Raw genomic sequence first — 20,529 nt, 5'->3', positions numbered from 1 at the left:
CTTCGAAATGCAATCTTACAAGTTATAACTCCAACCGTTCCCCTTGTTACATTCTTAATCATTTTGAGTAATAGAAATGTTGGCTAGTAGATAGAAAATTCGCATTGAAAATAATGTTTATATGTTACTCTTTGGGCAGTGCTTTTAGTCGTTGCTATTGTAGTCTAGCCGAGCTTCTGACATCTTTTCTCTTTCGTACCTTTCTATCAATAAACAGAATTGATGATAATTTTTTTTTTCTTTTTTAAATCTTCAATGGCTGTTAGAGGATCAAACTGGAGATATTTACAAGCACTCGTTCAAAGATGTGGGAATTTTGTGATTGATTGTAGTATGAAAATGGTGATATGGAGAATATTAATTGAAAAGGTCTCTCATAGGCAAGAATGTTGTTGGGATTGTGAAGTCTGATTAATTAGTACTATAGACTTCATTATGCGATCACAGATCCAACTGATGTGACCATGTAATTTGAATGTGTCGGTTTTTTTTTTTTTTTTTTTCAAGTTGCTTATAGCTTAAAAATGGTAGTTTGGTGTACTAAAATTTTTATTGTGTTCTAAATTTATATCAACCGTGAAAAAATTAGTTTGATCTTCATAACCTTTTTATTTTTTCTCATTTGTCTTAAAAAAAATGGATTATCCATTTTCTAGAGATAAACACGATAAAATGAAAATGTTATGATTATCAGATCGACATAATTCTTTTGGGGATAATATACATCGAGGGCCTTACAAAAATGACCGATTCATATTATCAAAACGGAAATCGTGATGGGCCTCATTGGCCCCTCAATTTCTGTCATGTTGAGATGTGAACAGGAGAAGCCTAACCCTTTATTTTATTTATTTATTTAGGTTCAAAATCTTCTTTTCCAATTTTGCTAACAATTCATTGAAACATACTACTGCCTAAATTTTGGTATTTGTTATTGTATATGTGTGTGTTTTAATTTTTATAGTTATGGAGCGATATTATAAAGAAAATCGAGCATAGAATGATCATCTTCACTGATTCATGACGAGTCTCCAAAACAGAGTCGTATAGAAATCGACTTGCTAGACCTTCCTGAAGATCCGGGGCTATGACCTCAGATTACGGATCATCATCATATCATCTAAGAACAAGTTCGTAGAGTGTACTTATTAAAAGGCCCTTCTCAACCTCGTAATCACAATATTCCACGAAGGAAAATTAGGCAATCATCAAAAAGGTTTAACCCTTTATGGTTTAATGAATTTGGTAGTTGGTTAGAGTATAGCAGAGCTAAAGATGTTGCATTTTGCCTTTGTTGTTACCTTTTTAAACCCGTCGTAGGAGACCAAGGAGGCGGTAAGTCTTTTGTTGTTGATGGGTTTTCAAGTTGGAAGAAGAAAGAAAGGTTGCAAGGTCACACGGGAAGTGTTAACAGCTCTCACAATCAAGCTTGGAGAAAATGTCAGTACTTACTGAATCAAAAGCAACATATTGAAACAGTTTTCTCCAAGCTACTTGATGAAGCCTAGAGTGATTATAGAGTTCGATTGATTTCATCAATTGATTGCATCTGACTTCTTTTGCGACAAGGGATTCTATTACATGGGCATGATGAATTTGAAGATTCAAGAAACCAAGGAAACTTTCTTGAGCTTTTGATGCTTCTTTCAGATCAAAATGAGAATCTCATAGCTCTTTTGTCAAGACGTTCTTGAACACCTTGAGTTGACAGCACCTAGTATTCAAAAGGATATTGTTAATGCCATTGCGGTTGAAACTACCAATGCTATTGTTAGAGAACTTGGTGATGGCATGTTCTCTATTGTCTTTGATAAATCTTGGGATGCATCAATGAAGGAGCAATTGATTGTTTCTTTGAGATATGCGGATGGTAGGGGATATGTGATTGAGCATTTTTTGGGTATTAAGCAAATTTCTAGTTCTAGTGTTCTTTCACTTAAGAAGGCGGTTGAAGACTTATTTTCTACACATATTGATGACATATCTAGGTTACGTGGACAAAGTTATGACGAGGTTAATAATATTGATATGCAAGGTGAGTTCAACAAATTCACCACACTTATAATGGAAGAGAATGAAAGTGCATATTATGTTCATTGTTTTGCTGAAAAAGTTGAATTAACTCTTGTGGAGGCAGCAAAGAGTCATATCCATATTGCAACACTCTTTTACATGGTTTCTAAAGTAGTTAAGGTTGATGAAGCTCCATGTAACCATCAAGATATTCCTTGGGGGAAGTGAGTTGCTGAAGTTGTTCAAGCTCTAAAGAATGATGAGATTACAAGTGGGAAAGGTCTCAATCAAGAGGACACTCTTATTCTTGTAGGTGATATATGTTTAGGATCACATTATAGGACTTTGATGAGTTTGATTAGTATGTTTTCAGATGTGCTTGATGCGATTGCTTTCGAGGGATCCTATTCCAACGTAACAGAGCAGAAGCATTCTACCTATTTCACCCATTACAATCCTTTGATTTTGTGTTTAATCTACATTTGATGAAATCCGTATTGGGAATTACAAATGATTTGTCATAAGCATTCCTAATATGGATGACTTGTATGTACCTCGAGGGAGATCAAGGTGTATAGATCAAGAAATGACAAGTCACACGGTGAAGGCGGTTCGTCAAAACCATTTATGAGTGAATGAGAAGTTGACACTGTTTTCGGGTTTGTAGAATGGACAATTAAAGAAGTACAATGTGGGTTTCCTTAAAATGGTTGTCCCACATTGAAACTTTAAGAGAGCACGTATGTGTATATAAGCTCTAGGTGGACAAACTTGAGTTAGGCCCCAAGGGGCACCCCAAGTTTGTAGAAGGGAAGAGTTATGGACAAAATCGGCCTTGGTTCAAACCACCAAGCACACGCTGCCATCCGACCGACTATGTCGGGCACAAGTGTGGGTCTGTTCTACTATTAATTTTTTGGACAAAATTTGTTTGAATTTTTTCCAAAAATTATTGCGGGAAAATTATTTTTTCTGAACGAAATAAATTCAAATTTTGCACCAAATTTGAATTCAATTTTTCTGTCCAAAACAGTGCCCCTCTGGTCCAATTTCCAACAGATTAAACTACTCTAAACAGTTTTAAAATTGCCTAGCAGTTCGGACAGATTCAAACCTGTTTCAACAGGTTCAATTCAATTTCATACTTGTTTCAGTTTGAATTCTACACCTGTTCACTTCAATTTGTACCTGTTCGGACAGATCTGAAGGTCACCAATCTGCCTATAAATACTACAATATTTGAGCAGTTTGTTGATTCAATAAATTCACTTGTTGCTCTGAATTTTTGCTCTCTTGCATTATTATTCTTCATATTAGTCTTTAGGAAATATTCTGAGAATATAGAACATAGAACACATGTCTTCAATAAATTCACTTTTTGTACTTATTCGTTTTGGTAAATAAATTCTGTAAGTAATTTATTTTTATTTGTTTGATTTGGTTTCCAGTTATTTATTTTACGTAGAAGATTGTTCCAACATGTGTTGCATTCCTAAATCCATCCGATTCATTTGTTGCTTTTGATACGACAAAATTGATTAGTGTTGCCCAATTTTATCTAAAAGACTTTCCAGCTATTGAGCTTACGACACTTCCTATTCAACTTGAGAATTTTATCATTGATATGCGGTCTAGTGTTGAGTTTTCAAATTTAAAAGGAATCAGTGACCTTGCTGGGAAGATGGTTGAGACTAGAAAAGAGAGAATTTATTTCTTGGTTTACAAACTGTTGACTTTGGCACTGATTTTACCTGTTGTGACTGCCACAATAGAGAGGGCATTTTCTGCGCCAAAGACTGTAAAGACTAGGCTTCGCGATGAAAATGGTGATCAATTGATGAATGATAGCCTGGTTGTGTATATTGAGGGGGAGATTTGTAGGAGTATTCCAAATGAGGCTATCATGCATCGTTTCCAAAATATGGGAAGTCTTTGAGTTTATTTGTAATTAAACCCGTATCTTATCGATGAATATCTAAGTTTTTGCTCTGTTCTTAGTTCAAATTTTTTGCTTCTTTCGATTGTCAAATAGGAAAAATTTTCATGAATGATTCTAGGTAAGTTCTTATCCCCCTTGACAAAAATCATAGTTTTGCTCTTGAGGATTGCCTGTTCGAGGAGACAGAGAGCATATAGAGTAAAAAGGCATTTGAGTGTTCAGTCAAAATTGGATTAGTTCACTCTATTTGAGGGGGGAAAAAATGAACATGCATATGAATTAGAAGAAGAAAAAAGAAACATAAAAATGAGCAGAAGCTATTCAAAACTTGTTCCTCCCTATCAACAATTCGTATAGGGTGTTCCTCATAGGTCAAATTTTCCTTAAACTGCAACGGTGCATGATCAATCACATGACTAGAATCTGGTATATACTTCCTTAACATTGAGACATGAAAAACATTATGAACTCCAGCTAGTAAAGGTGGTAGGGCAAGTCTGTAAGCCACCTATCCAATTCGATCTAAAACCTCAAATGGCCCAACAAATTTAGGACTCAATTTACCACGAACACCAAACCTCATTACTCCTTTCATAAGAGACATCTTAAGGAACACATGGTCTCCAACCCCAAGCACCAAATCACGTCTCTTATTATCTGCATAACTTTTCTGTCTACTCTGTGCAGTGCGAAGTCGCTCTCTAATAAGATTGATCTTGTCCACTGTTTGTTGCACAATCTCAGGCCCTAACAATTTCCTTTCGCCTACATCATCCCAACAAATAGGTGATATACACTTCCATCCATATAAAGCCTCATATGGTGCCATCTGAATGCTCGCATGATAACTGTTATTATAAAGGAACTCCACTAAGGCCAAATGCTCATCCCAAGGACCTCCAAGATCAATAGCACAAGCCCTCAACATGTCTTCCAGGGTTTAAATAGTTCCCTTTGACTGTCCATTAGTCTTAGGATGAAAGGTTGTGCTAAAATTCAACTTAGTACCCAAAGCTGCATGCAAACTCCTCCAAAACATAGATACAAATCTACTATCTTTGTCAGACACTATGGTCATCGGAATACCATGCAACCTCACAATCTCCTTGATATATACAATTTTGCAAACCTCTCTAAGGAGAACCCCACCGTAAAAGCTAGAAAGTGAGTGGATTTTGTCAACCGATCAACAATAACCCAAATAGCATTGTTCCCACCTTGGGTTCTAGGTAACCCTGTCACAAAATCCATGGTAATATGTTCCCACTTCCACTCGGGAATAGGAAGAGGTTGTAACTTACCTGCATGTCTCTGATGTTTAACTTTCACTTGTTGACATACCAAACATTGAGCAACATACTGAGCAATTTCCTTCTTAATATTATTCCACCAAAAGTTCCTCTTCAAGTCTTTATACATTTTAGTGCTCCCTGGATGTACCGTATACCCTGAACTGTGAGCTTCTCTCAAGATTTCTCTCTTGAGCTCTAAATCATTAGGCACACACAACCTCTCTCCAAATCTCAAGGTTCCATCTTTATGCACACAAAATTCCATCTAAAGCCCTATTTCCATTTCAGCCTTAAGTTTTTGGAACTGAGGATCTCTTCCCTAAGCATCTTTAATTCTATCAATCAATGTGAGTTGAACCCTAATGTTTGCCAATTACACTCCATTGTTGTGCCATCTAATCTCAATATTCAGCCTTTGCAAGTCCTCCAAGATATTTTTTTGGTTAGTGATCAAGGTAGCCAAATTACTCGGGGTCTTTCTACTCAAGGCATCCGCCATTGCATTGGCTTTTCCCAAATGATAATTGATAGTCAAATCATAGTCCTTTAATAGCTCCAACCATCGCCTTTGCCTCATATTCAATTCCTTTAGAGTGAAAATATACTTCAGACTTTTATGATTAGTGAATATCTCACATTTTACCCCATACAAGTAGTGCCTCCAGATTTTCAATGCAAACACCACTGCAACCAACTCCAAATCATGCATGGGATAATTTTGCTCATATGGCTTCAATTGCCTAGACGCATATGCCACTACCTTATCATTCTGCATCAAGACGCAACTCAAGCCCATCTTCGATGCATCACTATAGATGGTAAAACCTTCATCCCCGGATGGAACTATAATTACTGGAGCAGACACCAATCGACTCTTTAGATCTTGGAAACTCTTCTCACAATCATCAAACCAGTCAAATCTTACCCCTTTGTGTGTTAAACGAGTCAAAGGCATAGAAATTCAGGAAAATCCCTCAAAAAACCTTCTATAATATCTTGCTAAACCCAAGAAGCTATGAATTTCAGTGACACTAGTAGGCCTATTCCACTCTACCACAACCTCTACTTTCTTGGGGTCAACAGACACCCTGTCTTTAGATATCACATGACCTAAAAATGATACACTCTCTAGCCAAAATTCACACTTCTTTAATTTAGCAAATAATTTCTTCTCCCTTAATATCTGCAACACTATTCTTAGATGTTCTTCGTGCTGCTCTTTACTCTTCAAGTACACAAGAATGTCATCAATAAAAACTACCACAAACTGATCTAAGAAGGGTTTAAATACTTTGTTCATTAAATCCATAAAAGCTGCAGGCGCATTGGTTATAACCCAAACGGCATCACTAAAAATTCATAATGCCTATACCTAAATTGGAAGGTTGTCTTAGGTATATCTTCCGCCTTAACCTTCAACTGGTGATAGCCAGAACGAAGGTCAATCTTAGAAAAGACTTGTGCTCCTTGAAATTGATCAAATAGGTCATCTATTCTAGGCAAAGGATATTTATTTCGAATTGTGACCTTGTTTAACTCTCGATAATCAATGCAAAGGCGAAAACTACCATCCTTCTTTTTCACAAATAAAACGGGCGCACCCTAAGGAAAAACACTAGGCCTAATAAAGCCTTTATCTAGTAACTCTTGTAATTGTTCCTTTAACTCTTTCAACTCTGCTGGGGCCATCCAATATGGAGCCTTGGAGATAGGACCCGTGCCGGGTATCAATTTGATGGCAAACTCAATCTCTCTATCTGGTGGCAACCCTGGTACGTCTTTAGGAAAAACATCGGGAAATTCCTTCACAACTAGAATATCCTCTAACTTCAATTCAGTCTCACGGATATCTCTCACAGAAACTAAATAGCCCTTACAACCATTCCTTAACAACCGTCTAGCTGGCAAAACTGAGATTGCCAGAGGAGGAGTGTTAACTCTACTACCCACAAAACAAAATTCTGGTTGATCAGGAATCTGAAACACTACCCTTTTTTCTCGGCAATCAACAGAAGCATAATTGGTTGCTAACCAATCCATTTTGAGAATTATGTCAAAGTCCCACATATCTAAAATAGTTAAGTCTACAAGCAATCTCCTGTCATCTATACTAACCACACGACATTTGCAAATTAAGTCAGCAACCATAACACCTCCTATTGGGGTTTTAACACATAAGTCGATCTCTCTAGAGACACATTTCCATCCATGTTTCTCAATAAATCCCATAGACACAAATGAATTTGTAGTGCCTGAATCAAATAATACATGTGCATAAATAGAAGACACTAAAACAGTACCTGACACCACCGTGTTGGAAGTCTGAACATCTTGTTGCGTGAGTGCATATACTCGACCCTGAGTCTTTGGCTTATGACCTCCATTTTTCTTTTGATTTCCTGAAGACCCTCTGTCTGTTGATGTTTCTTTATTTGTCCATGCTTTCTATTCAGTCTCACGCCCCTTCCGGTTAGGGCAATCAACTATCCTATGCCCCTATTGCCCGCAGAAGAAACAAGCCCCAGTATTCCAGCGACACTCACTATCTCGATGGAACCCATTACTTCTAGTGCACTGTATCTGATCTTTCTGCTTATCAAGACTACCACCCACAAATCGACTTCCCCAACTCCCAACTGAAGAAGTGTTTTGTCTCTTAGCATTGCCCTTCAAACTGTTGTTAGTTTGAAAGTTGGAAGAACTAGGTCTCTTCTTATAATTCTCTTCTTTATTTTCTTGGGCTTTAGTGAGGGCACTCTCAACCAACAATGCCTTATTCAACACTGCCCCAAAAGTAGGTAACTCGAAAGGAACCACCTGTTGCATAATGTTCGTTCTTAGCCCACCTTCGAACTTTCATGCTCTGCTATCCTCGTCTACTTCAAATGCTGATGCAAATTTAGACAACTTTCTAAACTCGGCTTCATATTCTGCAATCGTCTTATTCCCTTGCTCAAACGTCGAAAATTCCCTCTGTTTTTGTAGACAAACACTCCTGGGGAAGTATTTCTCATTGAATGCATTCTTAAACCTTTCCCATGTATAGGGGTTGGCATCATGCTCATGTATGCGCTTCTCTATCTGCCACCAATCATTGGTTATCCCTTGTAGCATAAATGTAGCATAGGTCACCTTCTAATCATCCGTACACTCAAAAATAGGAAACAACTTTTCCATTTATGTTAACCATTTTTCAGCGTCTAAAGGGTCTATGGCTCCATCAAATGCCAAGGCTATCTTCTTAAACTCAGTAATGTTACAACGTGGGCTCGGTTGTGGCCCAACATCTGGCTGCATCCGTTGTGTTGCTCCATAAGTCTAGTCAAGTTATTCCCTATGGTGGTTTGTTGTTGCACCATCCTGGCTAAAGTCTGAAGCACTTGAACCATTCCAACTGGATTGGGGATTGCAGCTTATTCTTGTTGTCCCAATTCTTGCTCCTGATTTCCTCCAACTGCTTGAGAACCACTACCATTATTAGTCACATTCCGCCGCCGATTGTTATTACCAATCCGTTGATTTGTTTGACCCTAGCGTGTATTCCTAGCCATAATTGCCAATGTCTCCTCATGTTCCATTGCAACTTATATGCATCAATAATAAAAGCTCATCTTATTCTATTCTTAAGTCCCTATAACATGTAAATAAAATTAACATTATACCAAATTATAAGCGTTCCGAATCTTACATCTACCCAATCTCACCACCATTCTAGACCAGCCTTTAAAATTACAACTTGGCTCTAATACAACAAAATTGTCACGCCTCAAGTTTCGTGACAACGCCGCACACTCATTTAAGTGACTATGTAAGGCTAAGAGTCCAATCACATAAACCAATTATGTAAAATACTCAAATTAAATCTTCAATTATCATAATGCCAAAATCCATAAAAATAAATAATTCTTATCATATGAAATTGTCCACCAAGTCCACTAATATAATCCACTGACAAAATAATAATCCAAGTACTTAAATTATAGTCCTACTCTCGGCAGTCCCACAAGTAAAAACCCCGCGCAGCTCCACTCCTAAGAATCTGGAAAATAAATAAATAAATAAATAAGGGTAAGCTAGACAGCCCAGTAAATAACCAACCATCACTGCTAGCTAGACCAAGTATACAAAAAAAAAAAAAAAGTCGATAACCAATAAATATATTTTTGCTACAATTCAATAAATAACAATTATCTTGTAAGATGGTTTCATAGTTGAAAATAAACAGTGTAGCAATACATTCTGGAACAACTAAAGGACACACGATTAGAAATAGCCCCCAAACCGCCCCGAGATCCTAATGGTCACCTCGGCCTCAATTAAACAAACTTGTGAGAGCAAGCGGCGCATCGATAGGACACATGGTTAGACAAAAAAATGTGAGAGAAAAAGGCAAAAACGAGCCGTATGGGGGTGAAAATTGGAAATAGCTCCCAAACAGCCCTAAGATCATCATAGTCACATCGGCCTAGATTAAACAAACTGGTGAGAGCAACAAAACACCACCTTTTCCACATAGTTCCGGAAATGGTAACAAAAACAGACATTTCAGTAAAGAACAAAAAAAAGAAGTCTTATTTGAGTAAAGACCACAAATGAAAAAGTCCGGGGATGAGGCAAATGCGGCTGGTATTAAAACTAAATGACAAACAACATTGTAAGCTGTTGTTTTATTTACAAAAATGGTATTATAGTCATTTAATTTGTTCATGTTACCTTTACTTTCCATTAACATTTTTCATTTTTTGTCCAATTTTATAATCATTTGATGTGCAAATATTTTCATAAAAAAATTACTTGACAATATTTCTCTTTTTCTTTGGTACAAATGGATGAACTCGTACACGAAGCTAAATTGCACAGGACTAGTTGGCACTTGTTACATTTTTTCAAGGATCATACATTTTTGGATAAATGTGTATGGCAAATATTTGGATAGACTAGTTATATTTTTGGATAGATGCTCATGGATAAAAATTTAAAATATAATAACAAGTACTTGTAGTTTGGAATGATTATATAGATTACATGACTATGTAGTTTGGAATGTGAATTGGATGATTATATAGATTACATGACTTTTAATTGGATGATTATGTAGTTTGGAATTACTTGTGGATGAAAACTTATAATAGTTGATGACTTTAATTAAACAGGTTAAGGATTTGATGATTTATGTAAATTGTTGGATGTTCATGATTCAGTTGATTTTGTTGGTTTGAATGATTCTTGCAAATTACAAGTTATATTGAATGGATTTGATAGATTATTACATTTTGATAAACAAAAAGAATTGAATTGACGACCAAAAATTGGTTTTATTTTTTCTCTTTTGGCGACCAAATGATTAGTCGGGAAAGATAATTAATACTTTTGCCGACTAAAGTTGTTAGTCGGTGTATGACCACTCATATTTGGCGACCAAAATGTTGGTAGGCGAAAGGGTACATTTGGTGACTAAATAATTAGTCGGTAAAATTATTAATTTGGGCAACCAAAGAGTTTGGTTGCGAATAGGTCTATTGCCGATTAAAATTTTAGTCGCGCAAACATTACTTTTGGCGACAAACAGATTTGGTTAGGGAATGTTACTTTTGGCGACTAACATGTTTGGTCGAGGAATGGTACAATTAGCGACTAACATATTTAGTCGGAAAATATCACTTTTGGCGGCTAAAGTGTTTTAGCTACAAAATGATTTAGTCGCAGTAAATATATTTTTAGCGACCAAAAATTTAGTCGGCAAATAGAACATTTTCCCGACTAAAAAAATTTTTAGTTGCTAATTACTTTTCCCGACCCTCCATTGGCGCCCAAACTGGCGACCAAAAAATTTAGTCGAGGAAAACTTTTGCTGGCTAAAAATAGACTTTTGCCGACTAAATTTTTGGTCGGCAAAAGTGTAATTTCCTATATTGCATGAGATAACTCATTCCATGGGATTAGCCAATGAAATTACATATTACATTTTTAAGCCTCCAGTATTTGATCTCTTTCCTCATCTTTTGCCCATTTGATTTTGAAACTCATTCTCATTATTTATTTTCTCAAAAATTTTTTCATTCGCTTTTTTAAAAAAAAATAATATATTCAATTTGATGTTAACATCTGTTAAGTGTAATTAATTGTTTACTAATTGTTTATAATTTGCCGTTATGTTTTCTCCTTTACTTAATTTATGTATTTTTTATTAATATTCTATTTATTTAATTTTTTAAAAGTTCTAATAAAAAAATTAAATAAAATTTATAATTCATATTTAATATTCCAATTATTTAGTAAATAATTCAAAAGGACAAAATAGTCTTTTGAACATTTGTCATTCTCTATAATATTCCAAACAAACATGGGATTCAATAGAATAGTCCAATCCAGACAAATAATCCCATGACTAAACAAATATAGGATACAAATCCAGTCCAACCAAATAGCCTAGGGACAATGTATCCCAGGACTCTCTTATCCAGTCCGTCCAAACAAACATGATATGGCTAGGATGTTTAATTTGTTTTGATGTTATTTCATAGTTGATACTTATGTTTCTTATTTTGTTACTTGTTAGGATGTTTTATAAATTCAGCTTAAATTTGTGGGTAATTCGGGCCTAGCCCAAGTTTAATTTATTGAGCTCAAACTAGCCTTGGGCACACAAAATTAGGTTAGACTTGGGTAGGATTAGACAACACTCAACACTACTTAGGTAACCCTCAACTTACTGAATTTGTTTGAGTTGCACCCTAGTTAAAAATTATGAGCTACCTTAATTTAAACTAAAATTGCAATGTAATACAAATCAATCAATTTTCATTCAAATGTACCAAGATGTCATTTCCCAGGGTAATTTTTTTTCCCCTATCTTGTGTTTGGATCATGAATTTGGATAGAAATTTGAAAAGAAAATAAAGAAATAAAAATAAAAATAACAATAACATGTGAATAAAATATAAGTTAATTTTTTTCTCTGTTTTCCTTTCCCTTTTTCTTTTTGAATCTTTATCTAAGTCTATAATTTAAACAACTATTTTATAAGAAGACTCTTTACATTTATAATCTCATATGGAAGTCTGATGAAATGAAAATTTTAATCATAAAATGAGTACATAAGATCAGTATTTAACCAAAATAAAAATGAAAAAAATTATAATGTAATAATGGAAAAGGTTTGATTAAACGACATAAAGAGCCAGAGGGTAGACCTTCTATTGGTTGGATAACTTTGAAATATTTCTCTCTTTTATCCCACCAACCCAAGGTTGGTTTGTCTTCCATTTCTTTAACAATTTCAATCTCAAAATGTTCCATTTACTCGTGCTTTCTAATACCAACTCCAACTTTTTCTTCACTTACAACCAACCTTGTTGACTTGCTTTGGGACCACTAGAATCAACGCTTAAAATATAAGGTCACTTTGTGCCTGTTTGGAAAGTGGTTTTGGAGGTTTTTTTTTACTAAAATAATCACAAAAAATAAAATAGATTTTTTAGTCTAATAAGACAAAATATCATATCTAATCCATAATCATTACATTATTTTTCTCACGAAAAAACCAAAAGAACTTCCCAAACCAAGCTTTTTAGCCTCAAGTTAAAATAGTCAAAAAAAAAAAAAAAAAAACTAAAAAGACAACCCACTTCTCAGCCTTTGTCTTCCATTTCTTTAACAATTTCAGTCTCAAAATGTTCCATTCAACTTTTGCTTTCTAATACCAACTCCAACTTTGTCTTCACTTATGACCAACCTTGTTGACTTGCTTTGGGACCATTGGAATCAACGCTTAAAATATATTTGGGCAAATTATTTGGACCACTAGTCTTTATATTTTGAGTTCTATATTATTTTGGACTATGTAAATTTTTCGTGACAAATGTGGTTATCGATTTTTCAATAAAATGAATTGTGAATAGTATAATACCTTGTCAAATTTATTTTTCAAATTCTGAGACAACAAAAAATAATAAATCTTAAACTTATGCTATAAAAAAGCAAAACAATCTCAATATCATCAACTTTTAATTGATTCAGACAAATTATATTAGTAATCCTTATATTTTTACTTTTATGTCATTTTTGTTTTTATAATTTGAATGGATTCTATTTTGATTTGAATTTATAATTTTATCTCAATTTAGTCTAATAAATTACAACTTTTAAATCTCGTTTGGCAATATCACTTTTTAATGTAAAAGCTAAAAAATCACTAAAAAAAATCAAAAAGCCAACAACCTATATCAAAAAATCAAAAAATCAAAAATTCTATTTTCACTTTACTTTTTCACATCTTTCGTAAAAAATTAAAAAGTCATCCCAAACATTTTAATTTTATTTTACCTCGTATGTTAGTCAAAATGTGAAAAAGTTATTAAAATAACATGTTCCCAAACAAAGCCTTAGTTTTTTTTGATGAAAAATAGGCATATGAGTGGCATGTGTTATGCTTTTATAGACAAAAAATTATAAACTTGTTCAATTCAATGAGTTAACTTCAACCAATTCAATAATATTTTCTTTCAAGAACCGTAATCAATATTATTGATTGAACCAAAATAACATAAAATCTAAAATTAAGAATTCAAAATCAGGATTACTGAAATTATTCAGCCTAAAAATCACACAGGGACAAAATATAAAGATTACCAACATAATTCCCCCATTTGGTTTATTGAAAACCATTACTAATAGCTTTGGGACCACTGGAATTAAAGACAAAGACTTGCTGCTGCGAACTTGAAAGTCATGATGGCTGATGGATAAAAAAAATTACATAGTTGCCGTGCTTGATCACTAACGACCACCATAGAAAGACTTAGAGCTTGTTTGGTTTGCTTTTGGGAGAGTTGTTTTAAAAAAAAAAAAAATTCAAAATTTTGTTTGGTTTGTAGTTTTTCTCAATTTTTTTTTCAAAAATCACTCTGTCTCTCTTACACATCAATCAATTACTTTTTCTCTCTCCTCTCTCCTTCTCAATCACTTTTTTTCTCGCACACATCTACTCAATCATAACAAAATATCAAATCATTCAAAACCCCAAAACTATTTTCAAAATATACAACCAAACAAACTAAAAAAATTTCTAAATTTTCTTCCAAAAATATTTTTTTGAAAATCACTCTCTCAAAAACAAACCAAACACATCCTTAGTATGTATAAAAATCCAAACACACCCTTAGTATGTATAAAAATGAGTAATACATTTATTCCTTCTCATCACAATCCATCAAACTTAGGGGGGGATGCAATGGTACATTTAAATGTATCATACATTTTATGAAGTTGTGTAATTTTTTATCAGAACTAATATCATATAGCTGATAATCATGAGAATATTAGTTCATAACTTGGTTATATTAGCATACTACATTACCTTATAACCCCTTCATAACTAAATTATTTAAATAATACTATAATTTTCAATTGGCAACCGGTGTACCCAGTTACCAAAAAGGAAGCAAACAGACACCAATCGGGCTTCGAGATCAGTTGGCCTCTCTCTTTTGCTCTTCTCTTCTCCTTTCTCTTCGCTTTCACCATAGCCGAAGCTTCCGCTATGGCCGAAGACCACGAGCCCCGTCGGCGATCCACACCACCGTTGTCGACCTTTTCTTCACAAGCCGTCACTCTGTTCACGTCTCCACCATAGGTTTGTGAGCAAATCTTTTCCCTTCTAGTCAAATTAAATATTTTCGAGAGCTCTTTTCTATAGGTCAAGTTTGTTCCTATTTACAGCCACCCAAGATAGCTGTGCCATTGGGGCTTTGATTTCAAAACCCTAACCCTTATTGAATATCTAATATTAAGGTTTGTTCTCAATCAAAATTAACATCTGTAACCACCCAAGATAGGGCTTTGATTTCAAAACCCTAACCCTAAAGAATGAATATCTGATATTAAGTTTTCTTCTCATTCAAAATTAACATCGGTTCTCAGTCATATTCACATTTGTTTAATTGCTTTCTCTTTGCTATAGTATTATACGTCTACATGCTGATTGAACACAGAGGCGATCCAGCTCAGGCTTTTTTGAGAACTTCTAAAAGGGCCACCTGAGGAGAAAAATCCAAACGAGTTTTTTAAACAATGTAAATTTTTATATAAAATAAATTTTCTTTGCTTTTACGCTACAAAATTACTTTTAAGTTTTAGTATTTTTTTTTTTTTAAGTTTGGCAGATCCAAATTTTTATTAGACACAAGTAAAATAAAAAATCTATACAAATAAAACAAACACTAATTTTAACATAATAATATGTAAAAGAAAATTTATAATAAAATAAAATAATCTAATTGGTGTATTTACCTATGTTCAAATGATCTGTGGATCGAGCTTGAATGGTGTTGTTTGATAGAATAATTTATCTGGGTCTTGTTTTGATCATATCATTATGTTATGAAAACCAATAGATTTGTGAGAAATTGTAGACCTTTTTTGAGCTTCTGATTAATATGTTAGAATCAAAAGAGCCTTCTTGGATTGTTTAGTACTTCCTGATATGAAATTTTGGATTTGAAAGTTGTTTGCAAGATTAGTGTGATATGGGAAAACCCAACTCATCTTAACACTCTTGTTCAATTAAATTAGAGTTTTATCAAAATTTTTCAAAAAATAAAAATATATTTTTTTGATAAATTCTTTTCTTTCAACTTAGGCTAACTGAAGACAAGTGCAATCAATTTTCTTGATGAATTCTTCAAAAATTGTTATCTAGAAAAACATTTCCTTGTGTGTATGCATATTGTGGTTTTAATGAACCCTTTGATAATGATACTCTTGAACATTGTTTAGAGATTCAGTGATGATACTTGTTTACCCATTTTTTGGTTTACTAGAAGCTTAATTTCCTATGAGAAATGTTACTTTCTCATATCTGTACATTTAAGATATACATATATATATATATACACATATAGGGGTGGCCCTTGGTTCAATGGTAAAAACCTTGGCCTAATAACCTCAAGGTTATAAGTTCAAGTTTCGGGACAACCACTTTGTGCATTATGCCAAAGGATAGGTGTGTACCCAATCTTTCCCCTCCCAAATACACATTAATGTGTACTATTTAGGCGTTGTTTATATATGTACACACAAATAAAGATAGCATATTATACGAATATAGTTATGTACATATGCATACATATAATCTACCCTTATACCCATTAGTTTTCTTGAGTGTTTGTATCGATCACTAGACCTTGAAATCATGTATTTAATAAATTAGTAATTATATCTCTTGTATTAATTTTTTTTTTTACCAATTTTAGATTTACAGTGAATTTGCAGCGTCTAATTAGGCAGCATAATGAGGAAATGAGGAGTGGTACCTGGAGGACCCAAGACTAATAGCCTTAGTAAATGGTTTTGTGTTACCTACTCTTCAGATAAACATTAGTTGACCTTCTCTCTTAACTTCTAAGTTAAAGTTGCTTTTAAATAGCAAAATTTGTGGTAGTATTCCATTTGTTATTCAGTATTAGCTGAGAAAAAGGAAATGTGAACTATAATTGCAGCTTCCTATTTTTGACAAATATAATTTTTTTTTTGGTTTAAATTAGTAGGATTTTGAAAGAAGTTATGTACTCTCTTTAAAATCTACTTTTGAATATTACATAAACAAATCCCCCAAAACTAACAGCAGTGCATTCCTTATTAAAGATTTCCATCAAACTAGAAAGGAGATAAACATTACTCAAGTCACCGGCTGACACAAGGAGTGGCTAGGGCACCATGGGCCCTGCGATCTTTTCAAAAATCATAATTAAGTATATTTACTAGCTTCAAGTGCCATGTACTAACTCACATGTTCATTTTTTGTTGTCTTTTGTCGTAGGCCCTCAATTTCTTTTTCTTCCAATACAAGCAGAGGTATAATTTTTTTTAGTTCCATGAGTTAGTAGGGGGTGTGCTTTTTACTCTTTTATATACATGTAGTGTTCTCATTAGGGAACTATACTATGCTGAGCGCTGGTGGGTGTGCTAAAATTCTTTTTTGTTTTTAATTGATGACAGAGCACTGGCGCGAGTGTGCTAAAATTTGTTAATTTGATTTTAGTAGATAGTAGAGCACTGACGAGTGTGCTTTATTTCTTTGTTGCTTTTAATTGGTAGTAGAGCATTGGCAAGTATGCTTATTTATTTGTTTGATTTTAATTTATAGTAAAGCATTAGTAGGTGTGCTTATTTATTTGTCTTTTTTAATTAATTGATGGTAGAACATTGGTGGATGTGCTTATTTCTTTGTTTTCTTTTTATTTGTTTGTAGAACATTGGGGGGTGTGATTATATTATTAGGACATTTCAATAATTTGCAGAGTACTGACGAAGATACCGGGACCCCTTTAAAATGCCATAGAATGAGAGAGGTTTCTTTTTAGTCTCGGCATGTGGATCTTGAAAATGCCAAAGACCATTGTAAATTAGTACTTTATTTGCATATTAAAAATAGAGGACATATATGCAGTGCTAGTAGCATGATGGTATTGGTAATATAGAAATCATGCCCGCCACATTTGCCCCTTTGTGGGTGAAATAGTAATATATACCTCTACTACAACATCCAAAAGCAAAATTGAAGTTTCACTCTCATAGACGGCCTAATAATTGCAAATCTATCAGCAGTCCTTGCTTGTCATGCCCAACCTGAACATTGAATATGTTGTAGAAGAATGAGAGTGATTAAAGCACTTAATCAAAAATAGGTTGGTCAAATAACATTCCAAATCAATTTGATTCAGTTTTGAATTCCACAGAATTTGAATCCATTCAAACCAATTAAACAAAAACAAATTTGATCTTCGGTTTAATAGAGACGGGAAGAGAATGCCAACTCCCCACTCTTTTCTTTATTATTTTTATTATTAAGACTTTCAATGAACATTCAAAGTAACTTCAATAACTAATATAGACTTCCAGTAGTGACATACATGATGGCTACCTCCCTTTTTTCTTGTTTGCTTCTGAAAATGTAATTCAAAGACATGCATTAGATATAAGAAAACAAAATAAATAAAGGGGTACTTATGTATATGTCTTAATAAGTAGACTTATTGTCTAGTAGGTCTTATAGAAAAAATTTATCATAAAAAAATGTCACTAATTGTAAGTTTTAGCGACAATTTATAAAAATCATGACAAAGAAAAGTCACTAATTGTCAATTTTTGGGGACATAAAAAATTGTCACAAAAATTATTTTTAGCGACAATTTTATTAAGACTTATTTTCAATAGGACCTGATGGGAATTAAGTCCAACTATTAAGACCTATTGGTAGTTTTCCCATAAATAGCAAAAAAACAAAAAAAAAATAAAAATAAAGGACAAAACAAAGTATCGAGCCTCTCAATTCAACGACCTACGTTCCACATAAATTGAACACATTCAAATCTATTAAAGACAAGAAAATTTCATCTTCAATTTAATATAATTATTTATAGCAAGCAACTCTTCTCTTTGTAATAGAGTTCCTAATAGGCAGAGTTCAACTTTATGATGACATACATAGCTCTGGAGACCACCAGAAGCATAAATGCCTGCAACACCATTGCCCCATATTTAAACAAAACAAAAAGACCAAAACAAATTCACAACTCCACAAACCAATCAAGATTATTGTAAGGATAATAGTGTTTTAGACTTAAAGCGTCTATTTACATTATCACTAATTAAGTTTTGAGCTTAAATTACTTATCTAAATTACCTTTGCAAGATTATTCCAAGGGTGCTTATGATTCTAGTTTGAAAAATATATATTTTTAATATAATAAATATATACTTATATATTTACATATAAAATCGTATATATGGTTCTTAAATAAAAAAAATAACAATTTATATATATAATATGGATTTTATTAATGTGTGTGTTCTTAAGGCACATGTTAAGAAATTTAAAAGTATTGCACATTGTGTATGAAAATGAATTCAATAAATAAGAAACAATATTTTTAAGTTCTCTCAATATTTACTTTAAGGGTACACATTAACCAGACCAGTTGGTTTGTATTTGTGATACACTTTTAAAAAATAATTTTCTAGAAAGAGTTTACAAAGTTTAAAATTTTCTTTGCTTGTATATTTTGAAAATATTTTTGGAGCTTTACAGATTGGGATGATTTAACGTTTTTTTTTAATGAATAAATGGGTGTGAGAGAAAAAATGATTTATTGATATGTAGGATGTGAGAGAAAGAGAGAAACGAGAGAAAAAGTGATTGATTGATGTGTAGTAAAGAGAAAAATGATTTTGAATTTTTTTTCCAAAAATTTCAACCAAACAAAATTTTAGAACATTTTTTATGAAAAATTGTCTCTCAGGAAACAAACCAATCAAAGCCATTATTGAAGAAGACCATGTGCAATTTTTTTCAGCATAATTTAATACTCTCACCAAATAAAGCAACCCACAAACAATATTAAAGAAGAACATTTGCAACTTTTTTTAGCATAATTTAATACTCTCACCAAATAAAGCGACAAAGTCTTGGAAAAAAATGACATGGAAAATTGTGAAATAAGATTCTTCGCAATATCTTTCTTACAATAATCAAAATTATTGTAAGGATAATGGTGTTTTACATTATTACTAATTAAGTTTTGAGCTTAAATTACTTATCTAAATTACCTTTGCAAGGTTATTCCAAGAGTGATTATGATTCTAGTTTAAAAATATATATATTTTTAATATAATAATATATACTTATATATTTACATATAAAATCATAAATATGGTTTTTAAAATGAAAAAAATAACAATTTATATATATATATATAAAATATGGATTTTATTAATGTGTGTGTTCTTAAGGTACATATTAAGAAATTTAAAAGTATTGCACATTGTGTACGAAAATGAATTCCATAAATAAGATACAATATTTTTAAGTTCTCTCAATATTTACTTTAAGGGCACACATTAACTAGACCAATTGGTTTGTATTTGTGAACCACTTTTAAAAAATAATTTTCTGGGAAGAGTTTGTAGGACAATCTTCACTGTATTTAAATAGATTAAATTCTGTTGTGTACAAAACAACAACAAGAATAAAAGAAATAGATAAAAGGAGAGAATTTGTTTGATTACAAAAATCAAACTCAAAATAAAAATAAATAAATAAAATTCCAGATTTTATTTTGTTACAAAAACAAAATTAAAATCTGATTAAAAACAAATAAAGACAGAATAAAATTAAACAACTTACTTGGTTAATTTATTTGAATAACTTTTCTGATCAAGTCCAGTGTTTAACACTGTGTCCTTAAGACAGATTCTTCCTCTCCACGGTGCTTTTAGAATTTGGAC

General features: G+C 33.0%; 1 protein-coding gene and 1 long non-coding RNA gene across 2 annotated transcripts; both read left to right on the top strand.

The window, feature by feature from the left end:
* The first annotated feature begins 255 nt into the window (after positions 1 to 255).
* Positions 256 to 3,949, top strand: LOC114308920 (uncharacterized). The gene is made up of 4 exons (XM_082880957.1): positions 256 to 369; positions 1,672 to 2,237; positions 2,355 to 2,427; positions 3,479 to 3,949. The coding sequence occupies exons 1-4, from the start codon at positions 256 to 258 to the stop codon at positions 3,947 to 3,949; spliced, it is 1,224 nt and encodes a 407-aa protein (XP_082737083.1).
* Positions 3,950 to 13,421: 9,472 nt separating this feature from the next.
* Positions 13,422 to 17,456, top strand: LOC145795228 (uncharacterized). Its single transcript, XR_014335809.1, has 2 exons — positions 13,422 to 14,878; positions 17,063 to 17,456. It is a non-coding gene; the product is annotated as an uncharacterized LOC145795228 (long non-coding RNA).
* The last annotated feature ends 3,073 nt before the right edge of the window (positions 17,457 to 20,529 follow it).

Source organism: Camellia sinensis, chromosome 7 (assembly GCF_055761805.1).
Source record: "Camellia sinensis isolate YWXY chromosome 7, ASM5576180v1, whole genome shotgun sequence".
In the NCBI taxonomy this organism is placed as follows: Eukaryota; Viridiplantae; Streptophyta; class Magnoliopsida; order Ericales; family Theaceae; genus Camellia; species Camellia sinensis.
The sequence above is the reverse complement of the archived record's forward strand: the minus strand, read 5'-3'. Positions and strand labels throughout refer to the sequence as shown.

Coding starts and splice junctions, on each gene's coding strand:
- LOC114308920 (XM_082880957.1), top strand. CDS start 256: ATGGCTGTTAGAGGATCAAACTGGAGATATTTACAAGCACTCGTTCAA. Junction 370..1,671: donor GGAGAATATTAATTGAAAAG/GTCTCTCATAGG, acceptor AGAATCTCATAG/CTCTTTTGTCAAGACGTTCT. Junction 2,428..3,478: donor TCGAGGGATCCTATTCCAAC/GTAACAGAGCAG, acceptor TATTTTACGTAG/AAGATTGTTCCAACATGTGT.